The sequence below is a fragment of the Heptranchias perlo genome, chromosome 11 (assembly GCF_035084215.1).
Source record: "Heptranchias perlo isolate sHepPer1 chromosome 11, sHepPer1.hap1, whole genome shotgun sequence".
Classification (NCBI taxonomy): domain Eukaryota; kingdom Metazoa; phylum Chordata; class Chondrichthyes; order Hexanchiformes; family Hexanchidae; genus Heptranchias; species Heptranchias perlo.
This window is the reverse complement of record NC_090335.1, coordinates 7,127,975-7,147,918: the sequence shown is the minus strand read 5'-3', so window position 1 is coordinate 7,147,918 and position 19,944 is coordinate 7,127,975. Positions and strand designations below refer to the sequence as shown.

Genomic DNA, 19,944 nt, shown 5'->3' with positions numbered 1-19,944 from the left:
TTAAGGCATGCAGTTCTAGCTGGTTAAACTCCAGCAGTATCAGGGCGTCCTTGATTCTTTGCTTTGCCAACCTACACCGACGCTCTGTGCACTTGGGTCAGTGTCTCTCTGTGGGGGGACAATGTGCATCAGGCAAACAGAAACCACCGGTGCAGATTGCTCAGTAGTTTGGTTCGGAGACTCAAACACTGGGATGGCTTTCTATGCCTGTCAGAAGCCTGGCTTACTAAACAAAAAACAAGCAGCTATCATAGTAAATGTCAAACTGAAATCAAAAGTCATATACTGTAATCTAGAAATTCAGTCAGCAAAATTGAATCTGGAACACCACCAATTTCCAAACACTGAAACATAAACAGCTCATGAACAGTATACGCACCTCTTGTTATGACATTGTAATAGTAGGTGCAGCCCTCTGGAGTAAGTCCTTGTACCCATGAAGAGGCTGAAAGGTCCTGATAAGAATGCAATTATGCAAACAGTGAGGCAAGGTACATTATTAGAACTGCACAGATAGAGGTGTTGAATATTTAGTTTTACTGTGATGGAAACTATCAACAGTTGATCTGGGGATTGTTTTAATTCATTCATTTTTAACTCCTGATTAGTACATTCTATGGCCGGATGGATCTTTGAAAGTTAGTCTGCTATCGAGTTAACCAACGGTTACAAAGTGTAACCAGCTCCAATTACATTCAGTTTGCTTTTGTCCCGATTGCTTTCGCAGACACTAGCAAGTAGAGCGTGTCAGGAAATCTCACACTCTTCGTGTTGTTTGACTGTGGCTGCTGTATAAGACCACGACAACCACGTGTTCAAACCAGCACAACTCCGCCATCAGTGCTGTGGTAAATTAGACTGGACAAGATGACTAGGTTTGTTCTTCAGCATAGCAGTCAATAAAGTGAAACATAGCACCCAGTGCAACATAAGGACATGCTTATTTTCAAGTTACTGGAAGGTTAACCTTCAGTTCTGAAATTTTAATAACCTTGAGATCGCTAATGTTGAGTGCATGGTGTTCTTGTTTATGAACCAGTGCACGGGCTAATCTGAGAGAACAGAACAACTAGCGCAGATCTGGATTAGAACGAGATAAAAAGATGCATTTATTGAGCGCCTTTCACATCCTTGATGTCCCAAAGCACGTCGCAGCCAATGAACTGCTTTTGAAGCGTTGTCATTATTGTAATATAGAGAAACGTGACAGCCAATCTGCGCACAGCAAAATCCCACAAACAGCAATGAGGTACATGGCCATTTTGGTGGTGTCGGTTGACGGGTAAATATTGGCCAAGGCACCGGGAGAATCCCCCTGCTCTTCTTTAAATAGTGCCACGGAATCTGTTATGTCCACCTGAACAGGTTAAACTTAGTTTAATATCTCATCTGAAAAGATGATTGCACAAGTTATTGATCCATATCAGATTAATCCCTGCCTTATTTTAGAAACAAGAACACCATGCACTTTAACATTATGGATCTCAAGGCTATTAGAATTTCATAGCTGCTTAACCTTTTAGCAACTAAATAAATGTGTCCTCCTTATGCTGCTCTGGGCGTTGTGTTTACTCTATGACAGGCAAAGAAATTGGAATACAAATAGCTCGACTTCATGAGAACCCAGCTCCAATAAGTTCAAAAATTTCTGTTCAACCTTCTTTCTTTCAACTTTGGCAAAGGAGATCACAACATACAACTTCCCACCCGAAGCGGAGTGAGTGGCAAGTCAGGTGATCTCACCGAGGCGAGGCAGATACCTGGCACTTGTTCACATGCTGGTAGGGAAGTGGAAGGGCCTTCTGTTCCTCCCTCCCAGGCTGTGAGATTAGATGGGCTATGATCCTTTAAAACCAATGAGAATTCTCACCTGGAAACTCCACATGCACTGGGTTCTCAACAAGCATCAAAGCACAACACACCACCACGTCAGAGGTGAAGTACCAGCTTCATTTTCGAAGTACAGAGAAACGATATCCAAAAGCACAAAATTATCTCAGAAGACACTTAAATAAACAAGATTACAGAAGTAACATTTTTTGCAGTTTTGTCAGAATACTGCCAGCTCAAACCTTATAAATGTGAAAACAGCCCAAGGCTCCAGCTTTATTTGTATGATCAGGCTGGACTATTAAATAGACCAGTGTTATAGTTTTATAGAAGTGCACTTACTTCAAACTAATTGCCCCTCCCGGCAAGCACAGGACAGTGTCTGCTAGAGGGGACATTCACTTAAAGTAATGGTTAATGTAGAGCACTAAGAGTCCACAGATACAAAAACCCTCAATGATGTGGTAGGCAAATGCAAACCAACAATGTACCTGTTGTGCAACTTCACTCTGCACAAAGTTTGAGCTCCCTTGGAACCCTTCAGGCTTTTCCCATTGTGATTCTGTACAATGAAGAAATAATTGCCTGTGAGTCTCTCACTGGTACTTGGCCTGAACACAATCTGTATATTACAAGTTCCCATTTCCATACAGAATACAACGATCTAGCAGTGCCGTTGAAATATATACACACACACAAACCACTTCATGAAAGCATATGCTAACAATTTGATTTAATCATTTTGAGCGGTTCCAACACATCTTTATAATCTATAATCTATGCAGCACAAATTTTAGCACTTGCGATTAACTGAGCACGAACAGTTCCACAGCTTTAATTACTTTGCAAATTTATTTTGCTTCATTAATACTAAAAGAGTCACCTAAGGCAAATCAAACTTTAAGCTTGAGAACATCTAAAGGAGATTAAAGATTCTCCCACAGAAGTTTGCATGACAGATTAAACCCACTCAGAGAAAACGTACAGTGAGTCTTGCTTGTATCATTCCGTTTTTATTTGTACACATTTAAAAAGCTATTGCTCTGATCCTAGATATACAGTGGGTACAATGGCAGGATGGGCTGCACTGTCAATATTACGAGAACACATTTAAAAAGACAAAACTGTGCAATTATTGTACCACCTATTTATTTCAGGGCAATACAGTAATTGATATTTACCTCAAGTATTGTAGTACGCTATTTAAATACATACTGCATAGATTACAATTACGCACATCGATGGAAAGCTATGTAGCAGCAATGCACAGCATTTGACGCGCACCATATATAAACATGCAAATTTTGCGAGGTCCGCAGAGATGTTAAAGACAAGCTAGTAACGGACCTACTCTTCTGTCAGTTTTTAAAAAAAACATTTGATGAGAACAATACATTGATGAAGTTTAGTGTTAATAGACCAAAACCTCAGTAAATGGAGGAATGTCTCGCTGCAAATCCACATCCTACCATTCCACAGAACAAGACTTTATTTTTAAATAGAACTAATTCCTGTAGTTGGAACAGGCCATTCTGTACTCAACTTGGCGTGTTTTATTGGGAGTTAAACCTTCCCTTCAGTGGTAGTGACATGAGATTTGTTGATCCCAAATCAAGACCTTACATATTTTGGAAAAGTTTTTCCTACATTTCTTTTTAAGTTCCTCACCATTCCTATTTCAGAGAGAGGGTGAATGGCAGTGCACTTGGTGAATGGCCAACTGGAAGATGCACAAGAATGGTTCAAGCTGATGTGTCCTTTAACTCTTCCCTGCCTCCAAGGAAAACACTTGCCCATCCACTGACGATTCCTTATGTCTGAGGTCAACATTTCCCCTTTCATTGACTCCTCTTCCATTGACTACTCTATGATGTGTCGGGGAAGCACATCAACCTCCATATAGGGATCAGGAACTCATTGAGTTACAGCAGTAGGCATTCTGTGGCACAATATGTTACACTAGCAGCAGTACTGCTACAATTTTTTCCCATTTAAATCTGCATACTTCCGAATAGTCATAATTCAACTTTATACAATTATGGGCACCTCCAGTTGACAGTCGAGTGTACAACACATAGAATCTACAGCACAGAAACAGGCCATTCGGCCCTACTGGTCTATGCCTCCGTTTATGCTCCACATGAGCCTCGTCCCACTCCTCTTCATCTAACCCTATCAGTATATTCATTTATTCCTTTCTCCCTCACGTGCATATCTAGTTTCCCTTAAAGGTATTTATGCTATTTGCCTCAACTACTCCTTGGGGTAGGGAGTTCTGCATTCTTACCACTCTTTGGGTAAAGAAATTTCTCCTGAATTCACTGGTGAGTATCTTAAATTTATGCTAGTATTGGTCTCCCCAACAAGTGGAAACATTTTCTCTACATCTACCTATCAAACCCCTTCATAATTTTAAAGACTTCTATTAGGCCACCCCTCAGCTTTCTCTTTTCTTGAAAAACGAGCTCCAGTCTGTTCAGCCTTTCCTGTTAAGTATATCCTCTCAGCTTAGCCCTGAACTAGGAACTAAATTCCTCAAGGTCCCAGTCCATAACATTTTAGCAAGATTTACTTCAAACCAAATGGCTTTTACTCACTCTGGCTTTAAAAAGAGCCAATTTTTTTGGCAGGATGCAAGGAATTCACTAAGGCTCTTCTAGCTAATATTACACAAGGTTCATGTGATCAGTAATTCTAGTGCAACTGTTCCTCCAGAAGGACCATGAACACTGTACTCAGTATTTTTTAAATTCTCATTTTTATTTCCCATGGGTCGATATGTTCAGCCTGGGTATTTATTTCCCATGGGTCGATATGTTCAGCCTGGGTATTTATTTCACATGGGTCGATATGTTCAGCCTGGGTATTTATTTCCCATGGGTCGATATGTTCAGCCTGGGTATTTATTTCCCATGGGTCGATATGTTCAGCCTGGGTATTTATTTCCCATGGGTCGATATGTTCAGCCTGGGTATTTATTTCCCATGGGTCGATATGTTCAGCCTGGGTATTTATTTCCCATGGGTCGATATGTTCAGCCTGGGTATTTATTTCACATGGGTCGATATGTTCAGCCTGGGTATTTATTTCCCATGGGTCGATATGTTCAGCCTGGGTATTTATTTCCCATGGGTCGATATGTTCAGCCTGGGTATTTATTTCCCATGGGTCGATATGTTCAGCCTGGGTATTTATTTCACATGGGTCGATATGTTCAGCCTGGGTATTTATTTCCCTTGCACAAGAGTGACTCAAAACTTTTATACAATGTTTTTTTTTTCACCCTGATTGTCATCTCCACTTCACCATTATAGAAAAAAGATCTGAAGCACAAAAAGAAATTATGCATGTCCCAAGCTGCACAGACATCCAATTTGGCATTAGAAGTTGGGTGCAATAGTACAAGACTTAAGAAATAAAGGAAGCTGTGCATGACTAAATACTTATGCAGACTGGACTTTGCCTGTTACAGAGCTCACATTGGAGAGACATCTGAAAATAGGGGCTAAAAATAAAAACACAGGGTAAATTGGGCATCATCTGCCATCATAAATATGGCAAATACTGGCAAAAACAGGTTTCCTTCATGCCAAATTTACTGGACTCAATACCTGTTGCCACAAACCTGGCCATGTTTCACAGGCAAATTAATGTCACAATTAAAATGGCTGCTGCAGCCCACTTATCTCCCACCTTATCCTTCTCTATTCACTGCTTTTTAAGCAACAAGCAGATTCCTCATGGCATTGCTTACTGGTAGTTTCAGATCTAAAGCACGGTTGTGGTGGCTCAATCTGTTCCTCTAAAGGCCACTGCTCTAAATAGACTAATCCAGGGAACTGTAGCTATTTATAAAATGATGAGGTTAGAGGGCGGATGGAACCAATTGTAAATTTCGGGCTCCAGGTCAATCATTCCCTTTCTCTTTTTCAAAATAAGATTGGTTGGTATCTGTAATAAATGTGACATCTGGATTGTGACAAATGCAAGGCATTTTTGTGGGACTTATCTGGGGTTTAAGACCCTCCTTAAAACCCAACTCTTTGCCCAAAGCTTTTGGTCACCCCTCCTAATAGCTCCTCCTTTGGCTTGTCATCCATTGTGAAAGGCCTCGAGACATTTTTGCTACTGGCGCTATATAAATGAAAGTTGTTTTTTTGGCTCTTCTGGCCGTCGATTTAAACAGGAGTGAAGAAACAGTGCATATACTATAAGTTACAGTACACTACGTGCACACACATTTTGGAACTTGCAGTTTCTAAACATTTGTTTTCCTTACCTTACTTGAACCCACAGCAAGAAAAGCCATTTCCTCAAAATAGAGGACAATTAAACATAGGAACAGGGGTAGACCATTCAAACCCTCAAGCCTGTTTTGCCATTCAATGAGATCATGGTTGATCTGTATCTTAACTCCATCTACCCGCCTTGATTCTGTAACCCTTAATACCATGGCCTAACAAAAATCTATCAACCTCAGTTTTGAAATTTTCAATTGACCCCCAGCCTCAACAGCTTTTTGGGGGAGGGAGTTCCAGATTTCCACTACCCTTTGGGTGAAGAAGTGCTTTCTGACATCACCCTGAATGGCCTAGCTCTAATTTTAAGATTATGCCCCTTTGTTCTGGACTCTCCAACGATAGGGTAGATAGAGAGAAACTATTACCTATCAAATCCTTAAATCAAATACCTCAATTAGATCACCCCTTTTATACTCGAGGGAATACAAGCCTAGTCTACACAACCTGTCCTCACAATTTAACCCTCTAGCCCCAGAATCATTTTGGTGAATCTGTGCTGCACCCCCTCCAAGGCCAATATATCCTTCCTGAGGTGCGGTGCCCAGAACTGAACACAGTACTCCAGATGGGGTCTAACCAGTACTCTGTACAGCTGTAACATCACTCCCACCCCTTTGTAATCCAGCCACCTTGAGATAAAGGCCAACATTCCATTAGCCTTTTAAATATTTTTTTTCCTGTGCACTAGCTTTTAGTGATTTCTGTACTTAGACCCCTAAATCTCTCTGCTCATCCACAGTTCCTGGCTTCTCACCATTTAGAAAATACTCTGATCTCTCTTTCTTAGATCCAAAGTGGATGACCTCACACTTTCCCACACTGATCTCCATCTGCCACAGCTTTGCCCACTCACTTAATCTACCAATGTCCATTTGCAATTTTCTACTCCCATCTGCACGATTTATTGTGCCACCTAGCTTAGTGTCGCCAGCAAACTTGGATCTACAGCTCTCTATTTATAAATAACTTAGATGAAGGAATATAGTGAAAAGCTGTGGCCCCAGTGCAGCTTGAAAGATAACAGGTAGGTTGCAAACATAATTTTTTTCTCTCATGTTGGTGAAACTGTTTCCCAGCATGTTCAGGGTAGTTTCCCCAAATGCCAGGAGAAACTCAGTGCACATGGTCATCCCTATTACCTGTCCCAGATTATCTTGGGGGGAGCCAATTTTAAAAGCAGTGAGCCCACTTGCCCGATCACCTCTTCAGTCTATACATTTCTGACAGAATAAGCATGTATCTGGCTGGCTGTGTCGTCAACAAGCACAAACACATACCATTTACACATGCACATTCAACACTTATAGACAGAGCACAAACACTGAAGTAGCACAAGGACAGCTCTCCCTTGCTTTACTGGTTATACAGAGGAGCTTAGCAACCCTCCTCCAATAGTACCATCCTCTACTCTGGCTCTCCTGTAATGCTGCACCTGCTGAGTCAGAGGAAGCTCTGTACAACACAGACCCACGTACACCATGAGGCCACAATGCATAGCAGCACAGTTGTGACATGTAACAAAATTCTGACGGCCCAAAAGCAAACTAATGTTTTCCCCTGGAGGTAGGGTGTGGCGGGCAGGGGAGGTTTCCAAATATAAAAGAATAAAATATTACATTACTGCATTCCCCACTCTGTTCCCCTCACCCCCTGCCTCACATCATTGAGAAACCTCTTGAAGTCTCAAGAGAAGAAACTGTCCTGAACCACAATGGCATTGAAGGGACAGCTCCTGATTTAAAAGTAGCTGATCCTCATTGTCAAGGGATAAATATTCAATTGTAAACAATTTTACAACACCAAGTTATAGTCCAGCAATTTTATTTTAACTTCACAAGCTTTCGGAGGCTTCCTCCTTCCTCAGGTAAATGTTCAGGAGCTCCTCGAAGCCTACGCATTTATACATATAGAACAATACATGGTGTTTACAGAATGTCCCTGCAACTGCCCGTTGCCAAGGCAATCACCGTGTTCAGACAGAGAGGTGTCACCTGCAGAACCCCCGAATACACATTCAACAAAAAAACAAACAGGAAAAAAAACAGAGAGAGGCAGAAACATCCGGAAGGTCCATGACTGCTGAAGTGTTCCCCGACTGGGAGGGAACACTTCAGCAGTCATGGACATTCATCCACCGACCTTCGGGTAAGCGTACTCCAAGGCGGCCTTCGAGACACACGACAACGCAAAATCGTCGAGCAGAAATTGATAGCCAAGTTCCGCACCCATGAGGACGGCCTCAACCGGGATCTTGGGTTCATGTCACGCTACACGTTACCCCACCAGCGAACAAATGTTATCTGTTTTTAATATAATGGGTCATTTGCTGGCTTTCTCTGCCTTCCGGATGTTTCTGCCTCTCTCTGTTTTTTTTCCTGTTTGTTTTTTTGTTGAATGTGTATTCGGGGGTTCTGCAGGTGACACCTCTCTGTCTGAACACGGTGATTGCCTTGGCAACGGGCAGTTGCAGGGACATTCTGTAAACACCATGTATTGTTCTATATGTATAAATGCGTAGGCTTCGAGGAGCTCCTGAACATTTACCTGAGGAAGGAGGAAGCCTCCGAAAGCTTGTGAAGTTAAAATAAAATTGCTGGACTATAACTTGGTGTTGTAAAATTGTTTACAATTGTCAACCCCAGTCCATCACCGGCATCTCCACATCATAAATATTCAAAGCAGAGGAGGATACAGGGCTATGGGGAGAGAGCGGAGTACTGGGATTAGTTTTGGATTACTCTATCAATGACCTGGCATGATGGGCCAAATGGCCTCCTTATGTAATGCGAGCCTCTATGATTGTCTTTAGTTTATTCGGTAGTTAGTGATTAATTGGCTTGTGTCTTACACCCACCCCCATCCCCACCTCCCCCAATTGCTTTATCACTTCAGCTGAAGGCGCAGTGCTGGAGTACTGTTCTGCCACACTCTGCTTGGCTCAGTTGTATGTGTTTGAGCAACTCTAAACCAGTCCTAGAGGGTGTGACTAAAGACCAGCTGCCGTAGAATCATACGGCACAGGAGGCCATTCAGCCCATTGTGCCTGTGCTGGCTTTCTGAAAGAGCTACTAATTAGTCCCACTCCCCTGTTCTTTCCCCCAGCCCTGCAAATTTTTCCCCTTCAAGTATTTATCCAATTGCCTTTTGAAAGTTACTATTGAAATCTCATCTCCCCCTGGCTTTTTTTTGCCAATTGTCTTAAATCTGTCCCCTCTGGTTACCGACCCTCCTGCCAGTGGAAACAGTTTCGCCCTATTTACCCTATCAAAACCCTTCATAATTTTGAGCACCTCTATTATCTTAACTTTCTTTGCTCTAAGGAGAACAATCTCATCTTCTCTAGTCTCTCTACCTAACTGACTTCCCTCATCCCTGGTATCATCCTGGTAAATCTCCACTGTACCCTCTCCAAAGCCCTGATGAACATTTATTTATATTTGTAGCACTCTTCATTAGGAACCAAATCAGTGTCATTGGAATTTCAGCCTGTTGCTGTGGAACGGGAAGAAGTTGGGAAAGTTATTTCTAAAAAATATTATACAAGATGGAGCTCTCCCCAAAGCAGAGGGGGAAGGGCTGAAAAACATGTACTTATAATATAAAACCAACACTGAACCTCAGAGTTAGCCTGAGAAATGGCCAAGAAAAATAAATGGAGCAGAAAGGATGCCTGTGAAGCAAAAAGTTGGTGAAAGCACAGTAATGTGCAATGGGTGGGTTTATTGGTATGTTTTGTGAATCGCTCTCAAAACTGTTCAAGCTTGTGTCAGTATTTATTAGGTTATAAATTTTAGTTGCACCAGTGTATAGTGGGGTGCCGAGGAACCAATATGGCCACAAGAAGTTTGGTAAACATTTTCACAGATGTGCCCAGATATAGCGAAGCAAATGTTTAGCTTCTTACTGGCAGCTTCAGAAACAGAAGCAGGAATTCCATTTGAGGTCAGAAGAAATAATGAGGCCAAGAAAATCAATAGATAAAAGCAGAGCAAAAGTGCGACCAAAGGTCAGAGGTGATAGCCGACGGTTGGACTCAGGAGACAATATATTATATCGATCCTCGTTCTTCAAATGACATGCCTCTACCACACAACATAGGCTAGTTTGTTACGGTCTGGGGAAGCCACGTGCTGAGCACACAAGAGAACGACATTGTACATAGGTGGTGCGACACAGGGCCCCTACTCTGGGTCACATAAACCTTCAGAACCTGCCACATTCAGCCTGCTCGTTCTGACCCGAGCTAAACTGAAAGCAACTCACCGTTGAACGCTAATCTCACTCGAAAACTGCAAGAATGGATGGATGAGATTGTGATGTGTGCAGAATGTGTCTCATTCAAAGAACGATGGCTCTACCAGCTACGGCATCTTCATTTTGCATCCTCCACACATTATAGGAACATAACTAATAAATACCAGCTGTTAGACCCAATCTTCCGACGGCATGATTGAGTTGCAGTTAAATCTAGACAATAACGTTTTGTAAACGTGTGAGCATCTGTTATCAACTGGAACCTGAGTGAGTTCACCAGGAAACATTGTGAACAGAATGATCTTTAACCTGTCCTTTAGGCTTCTTCCCTGAAAAATGGTAAGAGTGTGGGATACATGAGCCATTCTTTTGGCGTTGCCACCGATTGGCCTTGGATTCTTGCAGCATAGGAAATAAATAGCTCTTCAGACTGCTTAAATGGCAGTGTGTGAGAGAGAAGAAAGGACTCTGCAAGTCTCCATGTAATGGAAAATGACAGTCCAGTTTTGTGGAGGCAGATAAAATGACAACAGCTTCTTCAACCAAATGGAAATGGGAAGTGATATTAAGAACGAACTCTGGTTGAATCCTAAGAAACCCCCCCCACCTCCCCCCATCAGAATGCCAAATCAAATGCAGCCAATCTACCAGAAGGATTTACAGTTCTATAAGTGCAAGAGCTAAGACCCTCACTAATAACTGTACAGTTTTCTACATAAAGAACAGTTCAAAGAGTGAGCACATTAGCTTGTGTTGAACTGCGAGCGAACGGGGCCCTATCTCTGTACAATTTCCAAACAGCTTGCATAAGACAGGATACCAACAGGTACTTTTCCTAACAATCCAAACAGAAATAGGTCATGCAAGACTGAACGATCTAATATGAACCTGATTAGAACCAATGCCGACGGCAAAGATGCTCCAGAACATGAAGGACATAATATCAGCTGGGTCTAAATGGCTTAGAAGACGACCAGTATATCAACTGTTTAAATGATGTGTTACAAGCTTGTATAAGCAGACACCCAAGGACAACTACCATCAGAGGTCCTGATCTCAGTCATTATTTTTCAATAACTAGTCAACCAGAATGTCTCCAAAGTAAATGACCACTAACTGTATACATATAATGGTACATTTCAGTTTGTAAGGGGCCCAGGCCTACTTAAAGAGGTAGGTCTGGGCCTCTTGTAAAGAGGTTCTCTTCCCTGTGCTTGCTGACCTACATTGGCTCCCAGTCCAACAACGCCTCAATTTTAAAATTCTCATCCTTCAAATCCCTCCCTGGCCTCACCCCTCCTTATCTCTGTAACCTCCTCCAGCTCTACAACCCTCCAAGATCTCTGCGCTCCTCCAATTCTGGCCTCGTGCCTGATTTTTAATCGCTCCACCATTCAGTTGCCTAGGCCCTAAGCTCTGAAATTCCATCTCTAAACCTCTCTCTCCTCCTCCTCCTCCTCCTCTAACAAGCTCCTTAAAACCTACCTCTGACCAAGCTTTTGGTCACCTGCCCTAATATCTCCATATATGGCTCAATGTAAAATTTTGTTTGAATATGCTCCTGTGAAGCGCCTTGGAACGTTTTACTACATTAAAAGGCACTGTATAAATATAACAATGTTCTTGTCGTGAGGAGAAATCACTTCTGAAGTGGGACTCTGCTTCTATTCACAGCCATGATGTTTGAGGAGTGTGGTTAGCAAGGCCAATGTAACATTCACTCTGACTGTTTTGAACTACCCATGGATTATGGGAAAATGAAAGAAATGCATATCTGCTAACCTGATGCAGTCAGTGGTACATTTGTTAACCGAGAGGATCCATCCACTTGGACTCGGTTAAAAGACAAGTGACTTGTCTCCTTCCTGGGTGATTTCCCGGACCTAAAGTACTATCATTAAGACTGCAACTGGTGTATTTTACAGGACCACGTTCACTTGGTCTATTAAAGGATTTCATGTTTTGTATGCCTAGCCAGACCTCTCGATCATAGGGATCGAGCCATGAAAACCCCTGTAGCCAGGGTTACAATCTGATCCATCTCCCAACACTCAAGGTCACTCCAAAAGGCTCCTCCTTAAATAGGTCTGGGCCACTTATAAACTAAAATGTACCCGTTTACATATAGTGAATAGGATGTAACATGCCTCAAGGCTAACAATCTACCCTTTCACCAATGGGTTATACCAGAGTAGCACAGGATACTCACTGTATACTCCTGAGCTCTCTAATAGGCAGAAAAAACACGACAGTGTCAGGCTATTTCAGGCTAAACTACAAATTAATTGTAAAAAATGTACACAGAAGCAAGTTGAAAACAAGATAAAACAGCAATACAGTCCCTAACTCTTGAAAATTGTCAATTGTTTTCAGAGACCAAAATAAAAGCGCTTCAAGACTTTTAGTCCTCTACATGAGATTTATAATCTAAGTGGAGCCTCGGCACTTACAAAATTCTACTAGTCTCCGAGTCAGAAGTCCCACTCCATGACTTGAGCACACAATCTAGGCTGACACTCCTGTGCAGTGCTGAGTACTGTTTAGTACTCAGGATATTAGTTACACTTCATTTTGACAATCCTGAGGGAGTATAGTCTGAAGGTTACCCAGTGCTAACTGGTACTCGGGTTGTTTCAGCAGTACTGACCTGAGTGGTGCCAGAATCTCTGAGTTGATGGATCCCTGAGGGGGGGTTCCATGTTAGCAATCCATGTGCTACCTTGTTGGTGGGTTCAGATGTAATCTACCCGTGTTTTGTACAGAATTTGGCTCTGGTTGGTGCCAATTATGTCTCAGTGCCAATCAGCTCCAGTGGTGAAGACGGGTTCCCGACACCAGGAAATACTTAAGGATCCTTGGTTCCAGTCCTATGTCAACAGGTCCTATGCCAGTGCTTAACTGCAAGTGGCTGGATTTCTTAGGCTCAGCCTATATCATTCTTTAGATAATCTGGAAAGCACAGTGTAACGATCGGAAATGGACTATTATATTTTGCACGTATTTAAAGCCTTTAGCAGAGGTTGATGCAGGCATCTTAATCCAACTATGGAAGCATTTTGTTTGTTTCCAATGCAGATAAGGCACAATCACAGCCTAGCCAGCTCGCATTCCCTTCACTAGATGGCCAATTTGAGTCTCAGTCCTATGTATGCTTGTTTGTTTTTGCCTAATTTATTTGTTCTCTATATGGCTGTCTATAAAAACAGGATTGGCTGCTGGTGTTACCATATGGTCTAAAGATCACAGCTTTTCTTTCTTTTGTGCGCTTGTCCTGGAAAGGCCAGTCTAGCGTGATATTTTCTGCCAAACACCAGAGAAACCAGAAAAGAACAAAACCTCCACAGATTGGATTAATTAACACAATGTTTGATATTCTGTCTGGCTACTCTAACTTGTTCCCAAAGAGAGGCTGGTGACTGTCCCAAACTTTTGCCCAAGTACAAAGAGCCTTTAGTTGAAGAGAAACAAACTGGTGTTATAATAGAGCCTAGTAGTTTATACGGCGTGTGAATAGGAGACCGCGGGGCAGCACTGCCCATATGCAAGGTCTTGACAACATTTTCACATTTGCTCAGTACATGGTTTCCTCAAACTATCAAGGGAGCTTATAGTCCTACTTTGCAAGGAAAATGCAGGATAAAGGACGAGTTTTATTGCCTAATGAAGGGCTTGGAGTTGATCAAGATTCAGTGATGCAAATAATGTACTGCAATGCAAATTATTACCAGGGGTATGCAAGTTTATTTATACTGTGAACCAAACTGGTTCTATATTACATCCAGTAGGCTCAAATAGGTAGAAATGATAAGAGTGCTGCCAGTGACCAGGAAAGGAAAAGATTTTTATTTAAAAACCTTCCACTGATCCATTTTATTTGGAACAAGTGCAAAATTCATACAGACTTTAAACTTATGAATCAAGCCTTTAGTGCATTGAGTTTTAAGCTCTACTAAGTAGAACTAGTAACAAGAATTAAATTATAAGTGGCCCTGCTTAGAATGAATTCCTATCTTATTAAACACACACAGTACGTGAATGTCCTGCTTTGAGTGAATGTAACTATGTAAATACCGCATGCACATAACGAATGAATTATTCATTTATAACCAGCAGTCTCACTGGGACACAGCAGATGGGCTGAGGCAGGGGCAGAGACGCGCGATATTACGGAGGTAGAAGGAGGCGTTTTTTTTGATGGAGAGGATATGGGGTCGGAAGCTCAGCTCAGGGTCAAATAGGACACCAAGGTTGCGAACAGTCTGGTTCAGCCTGAGACAATGGACAGGGAAAGGGAATGGAGTCGGTGGCGAGGGAACGGAATTTGTGGCTGTGGTCAAAGACAACGGCTTCGGTCTTCCCAATGTTTAATTGGAGGAAATTTTGGCTCATCCAGGACTGGATGTCGGACAAGCAGTGTGACAAAACAGAGGCAGCAGAGGGGTCGAGAGAGATGGTGGCGAGGTAGAGCTGGGTATCGCCTGCAAACACGTGGAACCTGACATCGTGTCTTCAAATGATGTCGCTGAAGGTCAGCATGTAGATGAGAAATAGGAGGGGGCCAAGGATAGGTTCACGGGGGACTCCAGAGGTAACGGAGTAGGAGCAGGAAGAGAAGCCATTGCAGGAGATTCTCTGGCCACGACTCGATAGGTAAGAATGGAACCAGGCGAGGGCAGTCCCACCCAGCTGGGCAACAGAGGAGATGTTGGAGGAGGATGGCGTGGTCAACCGTGTGAAAGGCAGCAGACAGGTCGAGAATGATGAGGAGGGATAGTTTACCATGGTAGAGTCAGAGGATGTCATTTATAACTTTGATTGGGGCCGTTTCAGTACTGTGGCAGGGGTGGAAACCTGATTGGAGATGTTGAAACATGGAGTTGCAGGAAAGACGAGCATGGATTTGGGAGGCGACAACACATTCAAAGGCTTCAGAGGAAAGGGAGGTTGGAGATGGGGTGGTAGTTTGCAAGGACAGAGGGGTCAAGGGTGTTTTTTTTTCTGAGGAGTGGGGTGATGATGACAGCAGATTGAAAGGCAGCCAGACAGTACCTGAGAAGAGGGAACCATTTACAAGATCAGTTAGCAAGGGGGCCGAGGGAAGTTCAGTGGTCAGCAGTTTAGTGAGAATAGGGTCGAGAGAGCAAGAGATAAGGCTCATGGACAAGATCATAGGAGAGGGAATGAGGGGAGATAGGAGAGAAACTAGGGAAAGATGCGAGTTCAGGGCTAGGGCAGGGGGAAGTTTGGCTTGATGGACCAGGGGAAGGGAGGGAAGGAACAGAGGCAGGTGGACGGATGGCCTCAATCTTAGTGGCAAAGAGGTCCATGAGCGCCTTGCACTTATTGGAGGTAAGGGTGGAGGGGCAGGGGAGAGGGGTTTAAAGAGATGGTTGGTAGTGGAGAAGAGAAGCCGGGGTTATCTTCACATTCCAGGATGATCCTAGAATAGTGAGCAGTTTTGGCAGAGGACAGCAGGACCAGGTAGTGCTTGATATGGTCCAGCCAGATCTGGCGGTGAATGGCTAAACCGATTGTGAGCCATAAACGTTCAAATCTACGTCCCGTGGACTCAAAGGAGTGAAAATGGGGGCCGTACCAAGGGGAACGACAAGGGTGGGAGAGTAAGGGTTTTACTGGGGATAAGGGCAAAGGTGGAGGTGAGGGTGTGATTGAGCAGATTGCTGCAGAAGTATTGTGGTGAATGGAGGGCCAAAGGCTCGACAAATGGGAGTTTGAAAATGCCGTTGTAAGTGACTTGGGGGAAGATTTTATTTTCAGGTTCAGATGCAAAAGGAAGTGGAGTTGGGAGGGGAAGAGGGATGTGTATGATGAGATCTGGATCAAAGGGGAGAATTGGGTATTTAACAAGGAAAAAGAGGGGTGGGGGGGGGGGTGGTGGTGGCAGTATTAAACTAATAAAGCACTGGAAAGGGATGATGTAGTTGATGCGTCAAAGACAGAATCTATTTGGTTAGAATTAAGGAACAACAGAGGAGCTACTATACTACTGGGTATATAGCATAGGCCATCAAATAATAGGACATAGAGGAGCAAATTTGCAGGCATATTACAGAAAGATGCAAGAACTATAGAGTAGTGATAATGGGGGAATCAATTATCCCAATATAGACTGGGAAAGTAACAATGTAAAGGGCAAAGGGGAGGAATTCCTGAAATGCATTCAAGAGAACTTTCTGGAACAGTGTGTTTCCATCCCAACGAGGAAGGAAGCAGTGCTGGATCTAGTTCTGGGGAACGAAGTGGGGCAAGTGGAGCATGTTTCAGTTGGAGAGTATTTGGGGAACAGTGATCATAATATCATTAGGTTTTAGAGTAGTTATGGAAAACGGCAAGGGACAATCAAATGTGAAACTACTTAACTGGAGGAGGGCAAATTTCAGTGAGTTAAAAAGGGATCTTACCCAGGTGGATTGGAATCAAAAATTGGTAGGCAAAACAGTAATTGAACAAATGGGAGGCCTTCAAGGAGAAGATGGTTCAGGTACAGAGTAGACACATTCCTACGAAGGGGAAAGGAAGGGCATCCAAAGCTAGAGCTCCCTGGATAATTAAAGATGTAGAGATTAAAATGAAAAAAAAAAGGAGGCTTATGACAAATGTATGGTTCATAATTCAGAAGAGAACCAAGTCGAATACAGAAAGTACAGAGGAGATCTAAAAAAAGAAGAGGGGCAAAGAGAGAGTATGAGAATAGACTAGTGGCTAACATAAAAGGGAACCCAAAAGTCTTTTACAAACATATAAGTAGTCAAAAGGAAGGGTGGGACCGATTAGGGACAGACTAGGAGATCTTCTTGTGGAGGCAGAGGGCTGCCTGAGGTACTAAATGAAAACTTCCCATCCATCTTCACTAGAGAAGAGGATGCTGCCAAAGCAGCAGTAAAGGAGGAGGTAGTAGTGATATTGAATAGGATAAAAATAGATAAAGAGGAGATACTTAAAAGATTGGCAGTCCTCAAAGTAGAAAACTCACCCGGTCCAGATGGGATACATCCTAGGTTACTGAGGGAAGTAAGGGTGGAGATAGCGGAGGCTCTGGCCACAATCTTCCAATCCTCCTTCGATATAGGGATAGTGCCAGAGGACTGGAGGATTACAAATGTTACACCCTTGTTCAAAAAAGGGGAGAGAGATAAACCCAGCAATTACAGGCCAGTCAGCCTAACGTCGCTGGTGGGGAAACTTTGAGACAATAATCCGGGACAAAATTACTTGACACTTGGAAAGTCAGCACGGATTTGTTAAAGGAAAATCGCGTTTGACTAACTTGATTGAGTTCTTTGAGGAAGTAACGGAGAGGGTCGATAAGGGTAGTGCGCTTGATGTTGTGTATATGGACTTTCAAAAGGCATTTGTACCACATAATAGACTTGTTAGCCCATGGGTTTAAAAGGACAGTGGCAGCATTGATACAAAATTGTCTAAGGGGCTACCATCGACACCACAAACTGCCGGCTCACAGTGGAAAGGATATCCAAGAAGATCGCGCATTTAGACACAGACATCAAGTCACTGATTGCCTTGGCAACGGGCAGTTGAAAAAACTGTCTGTAATCACCAAGCATTGTTCTGTGAATTATAAATGCGATTTCATTTCGAGGATTTCATTTCGTTCACCTGAGGAAGGAGGAAGCCTCCGAAAGCTTGTGAATTTCAAATAAAATTACTGGACTATAACTTGGTGTTGTAAAATTGTTTACAATTGTCAACCCCAGTCCATCACCGGCATCTCCACATCAAGGGGCAGAAAGCAGAGAGTAATGGTGAATGGTTATTTTTCAGACTATGTTCCCGAGGGGTTGACATTAGGACCACTGCTCTTTTGATATATATTAATGACCTAGACTTGGGGATAGAGGGTATAATTTCAAAGTTTGCAGACGACACGAAACTCAAATGTAGGAAACAAGGTGGAGGATAGTAACAGACTTCAGGAGGACATAGATAGTCTGGTGAAATGGGCAGACGCATAGCAAATGAAATTTAATGCAGAGATGTATGGGGAAAGAGCTGGGGAGTGAGATTAATTGGATAGTGTTTTCAGAAAGCCAAATGGCCTCCTTCTGTGCTGTTTGATTCTATGATGATCCCCAGCCCAGCAACACAGGAAGCATCATGTCCATGGAGCATTTCATCTGGTAGGAAGAATGAAGAGAGGTAATATAAACTAATGGCATAATTTTAAAGGGGGTGCAGGAACAGAGAGACTTGGAGGCTCACACACACACAAATATTTGAAGGTAGCAGGACAAGTTGAGAAGGCTGTTAAAAAGTCATATGGAATCCTGGGCTTTATTACTGGAGGCATAGAGTACAAAAGTGAGGAAGTTATGCTAAACCTTTATAAAAAAACTGGTTAGGCTGCAGCTGGAGTAATGTGTTCAATTCTGGGCACCACACTTTAGGAAGGATGTCAAGGCCTCAGAGAGGGTGCAGAAGAGATTTATTAGAATGGTGCCAGGGATGAGGGACTTCAGTTATGGGAGAGAATGGAGAAGCTGGAATTGTTCTCCTTAGAACAGACAGAGAAGGTTAAGGGGGAGATTTGATAGGAGTGTTCAAAATCATGAAAGGTTTTGATAAGAGTGAATAAAGAGAAACTGTTTCTAGTGGCAGAAGGCTCAGTAGGCAGAGGACACAATTTAAGGTGATTGGCAAAAGAACCAGAGGCGACATGAGGAAACAATTTTTTTTTTAAAGCAGTGAGTTGTTCTGATCTGGAATGCGCTGCCTGAAAGGGTGGTGGAAGCAGATTCAATAGTAACTTTCAAAACAGAATTAGATAAATACTTGAAGGAAAAAAAATTACAGGTCTATGGGGAAAGTGCAGGGGAATGGAACTAATTGGATAGCTCTTTCAAAGAGCCAGCACAGGCACGATGGGCCAAATGGCCACCTCCTGTGCTGCACCTACTACGATACAAGGAAGTGATCAGAGATGGCCTTATTTGTGATTCAGTTGATGGGAATGGAGGCACCACATGAGATGGCACGCTCAAAGGGGGTGGCCGTGAACATGGGTAGGAGATTATATGGAGGGAGAGGTTAAGGGAGGACAGCGAACCAAGAGGAGAGAGAGGGCAAAGCGAGAGGAGTGATGGAGGTTGATATCGCCGAGGATGAGACGTTGCTCGGTGCAGCATTTAGGGACTGGTTCAAGAGAGGTAATGCTGTCACGGGGAGGGTGGAGTACACTTTATCACACTGTTGCAGACACGGACTATATCAAAAATTTAAATTACCATAGCAACAGAGTCCAAGAAGCATACTTAAGTGCTTGTTTGCAGTCACTTAATTATAACTGTAACTGATACAGCCAAATCCACCCAGAACAAAAATTTAGCACAGCAATTTGGTGTTCATTTTAAACGGGCTTGACTTTACTATTAGTTGCCAATGAAAGAATACTCAAGTCAAGGAAATACATCATGGATATGGCTAGCAGTTAAATAACTGCACAGAAATCTTACTCAAAACATATCAGAGAAACTAGTCCACCAAGCTTGGGAGTAATGAGGGAAAAACAAAATGAAAACGG

The 19,944-nt window shown here is 42.8% G+C and overlaps 1 protein-coding gene across 1 annotated transcript in view; it reads right to left on the bottom strand.

The window, feature by feature from the left end:
• wbp4 (WW domain binding protein 4) overlaps window positions 1-19,944 on the bottom strand; it is a 58,185-nt gene that overhangs the window by 11,183 nt on the left and 27,058 nt on the right. The window contains exons 7-8 of the mRNA XM_067993434.1: window positions 2,322-2,392; window positions 380-455 (exon numbers count right to left, since the gene is read on the bottom strand). Coding sequence (XP_067849535.1) covers window positions 380-455; window positions 2,322-2,392 — 147 coding nt within the window. The remainder of the gene's footprint in view (window positions 1-379; window positions 456-2,321; window positions 2,393-19,944) is intronic.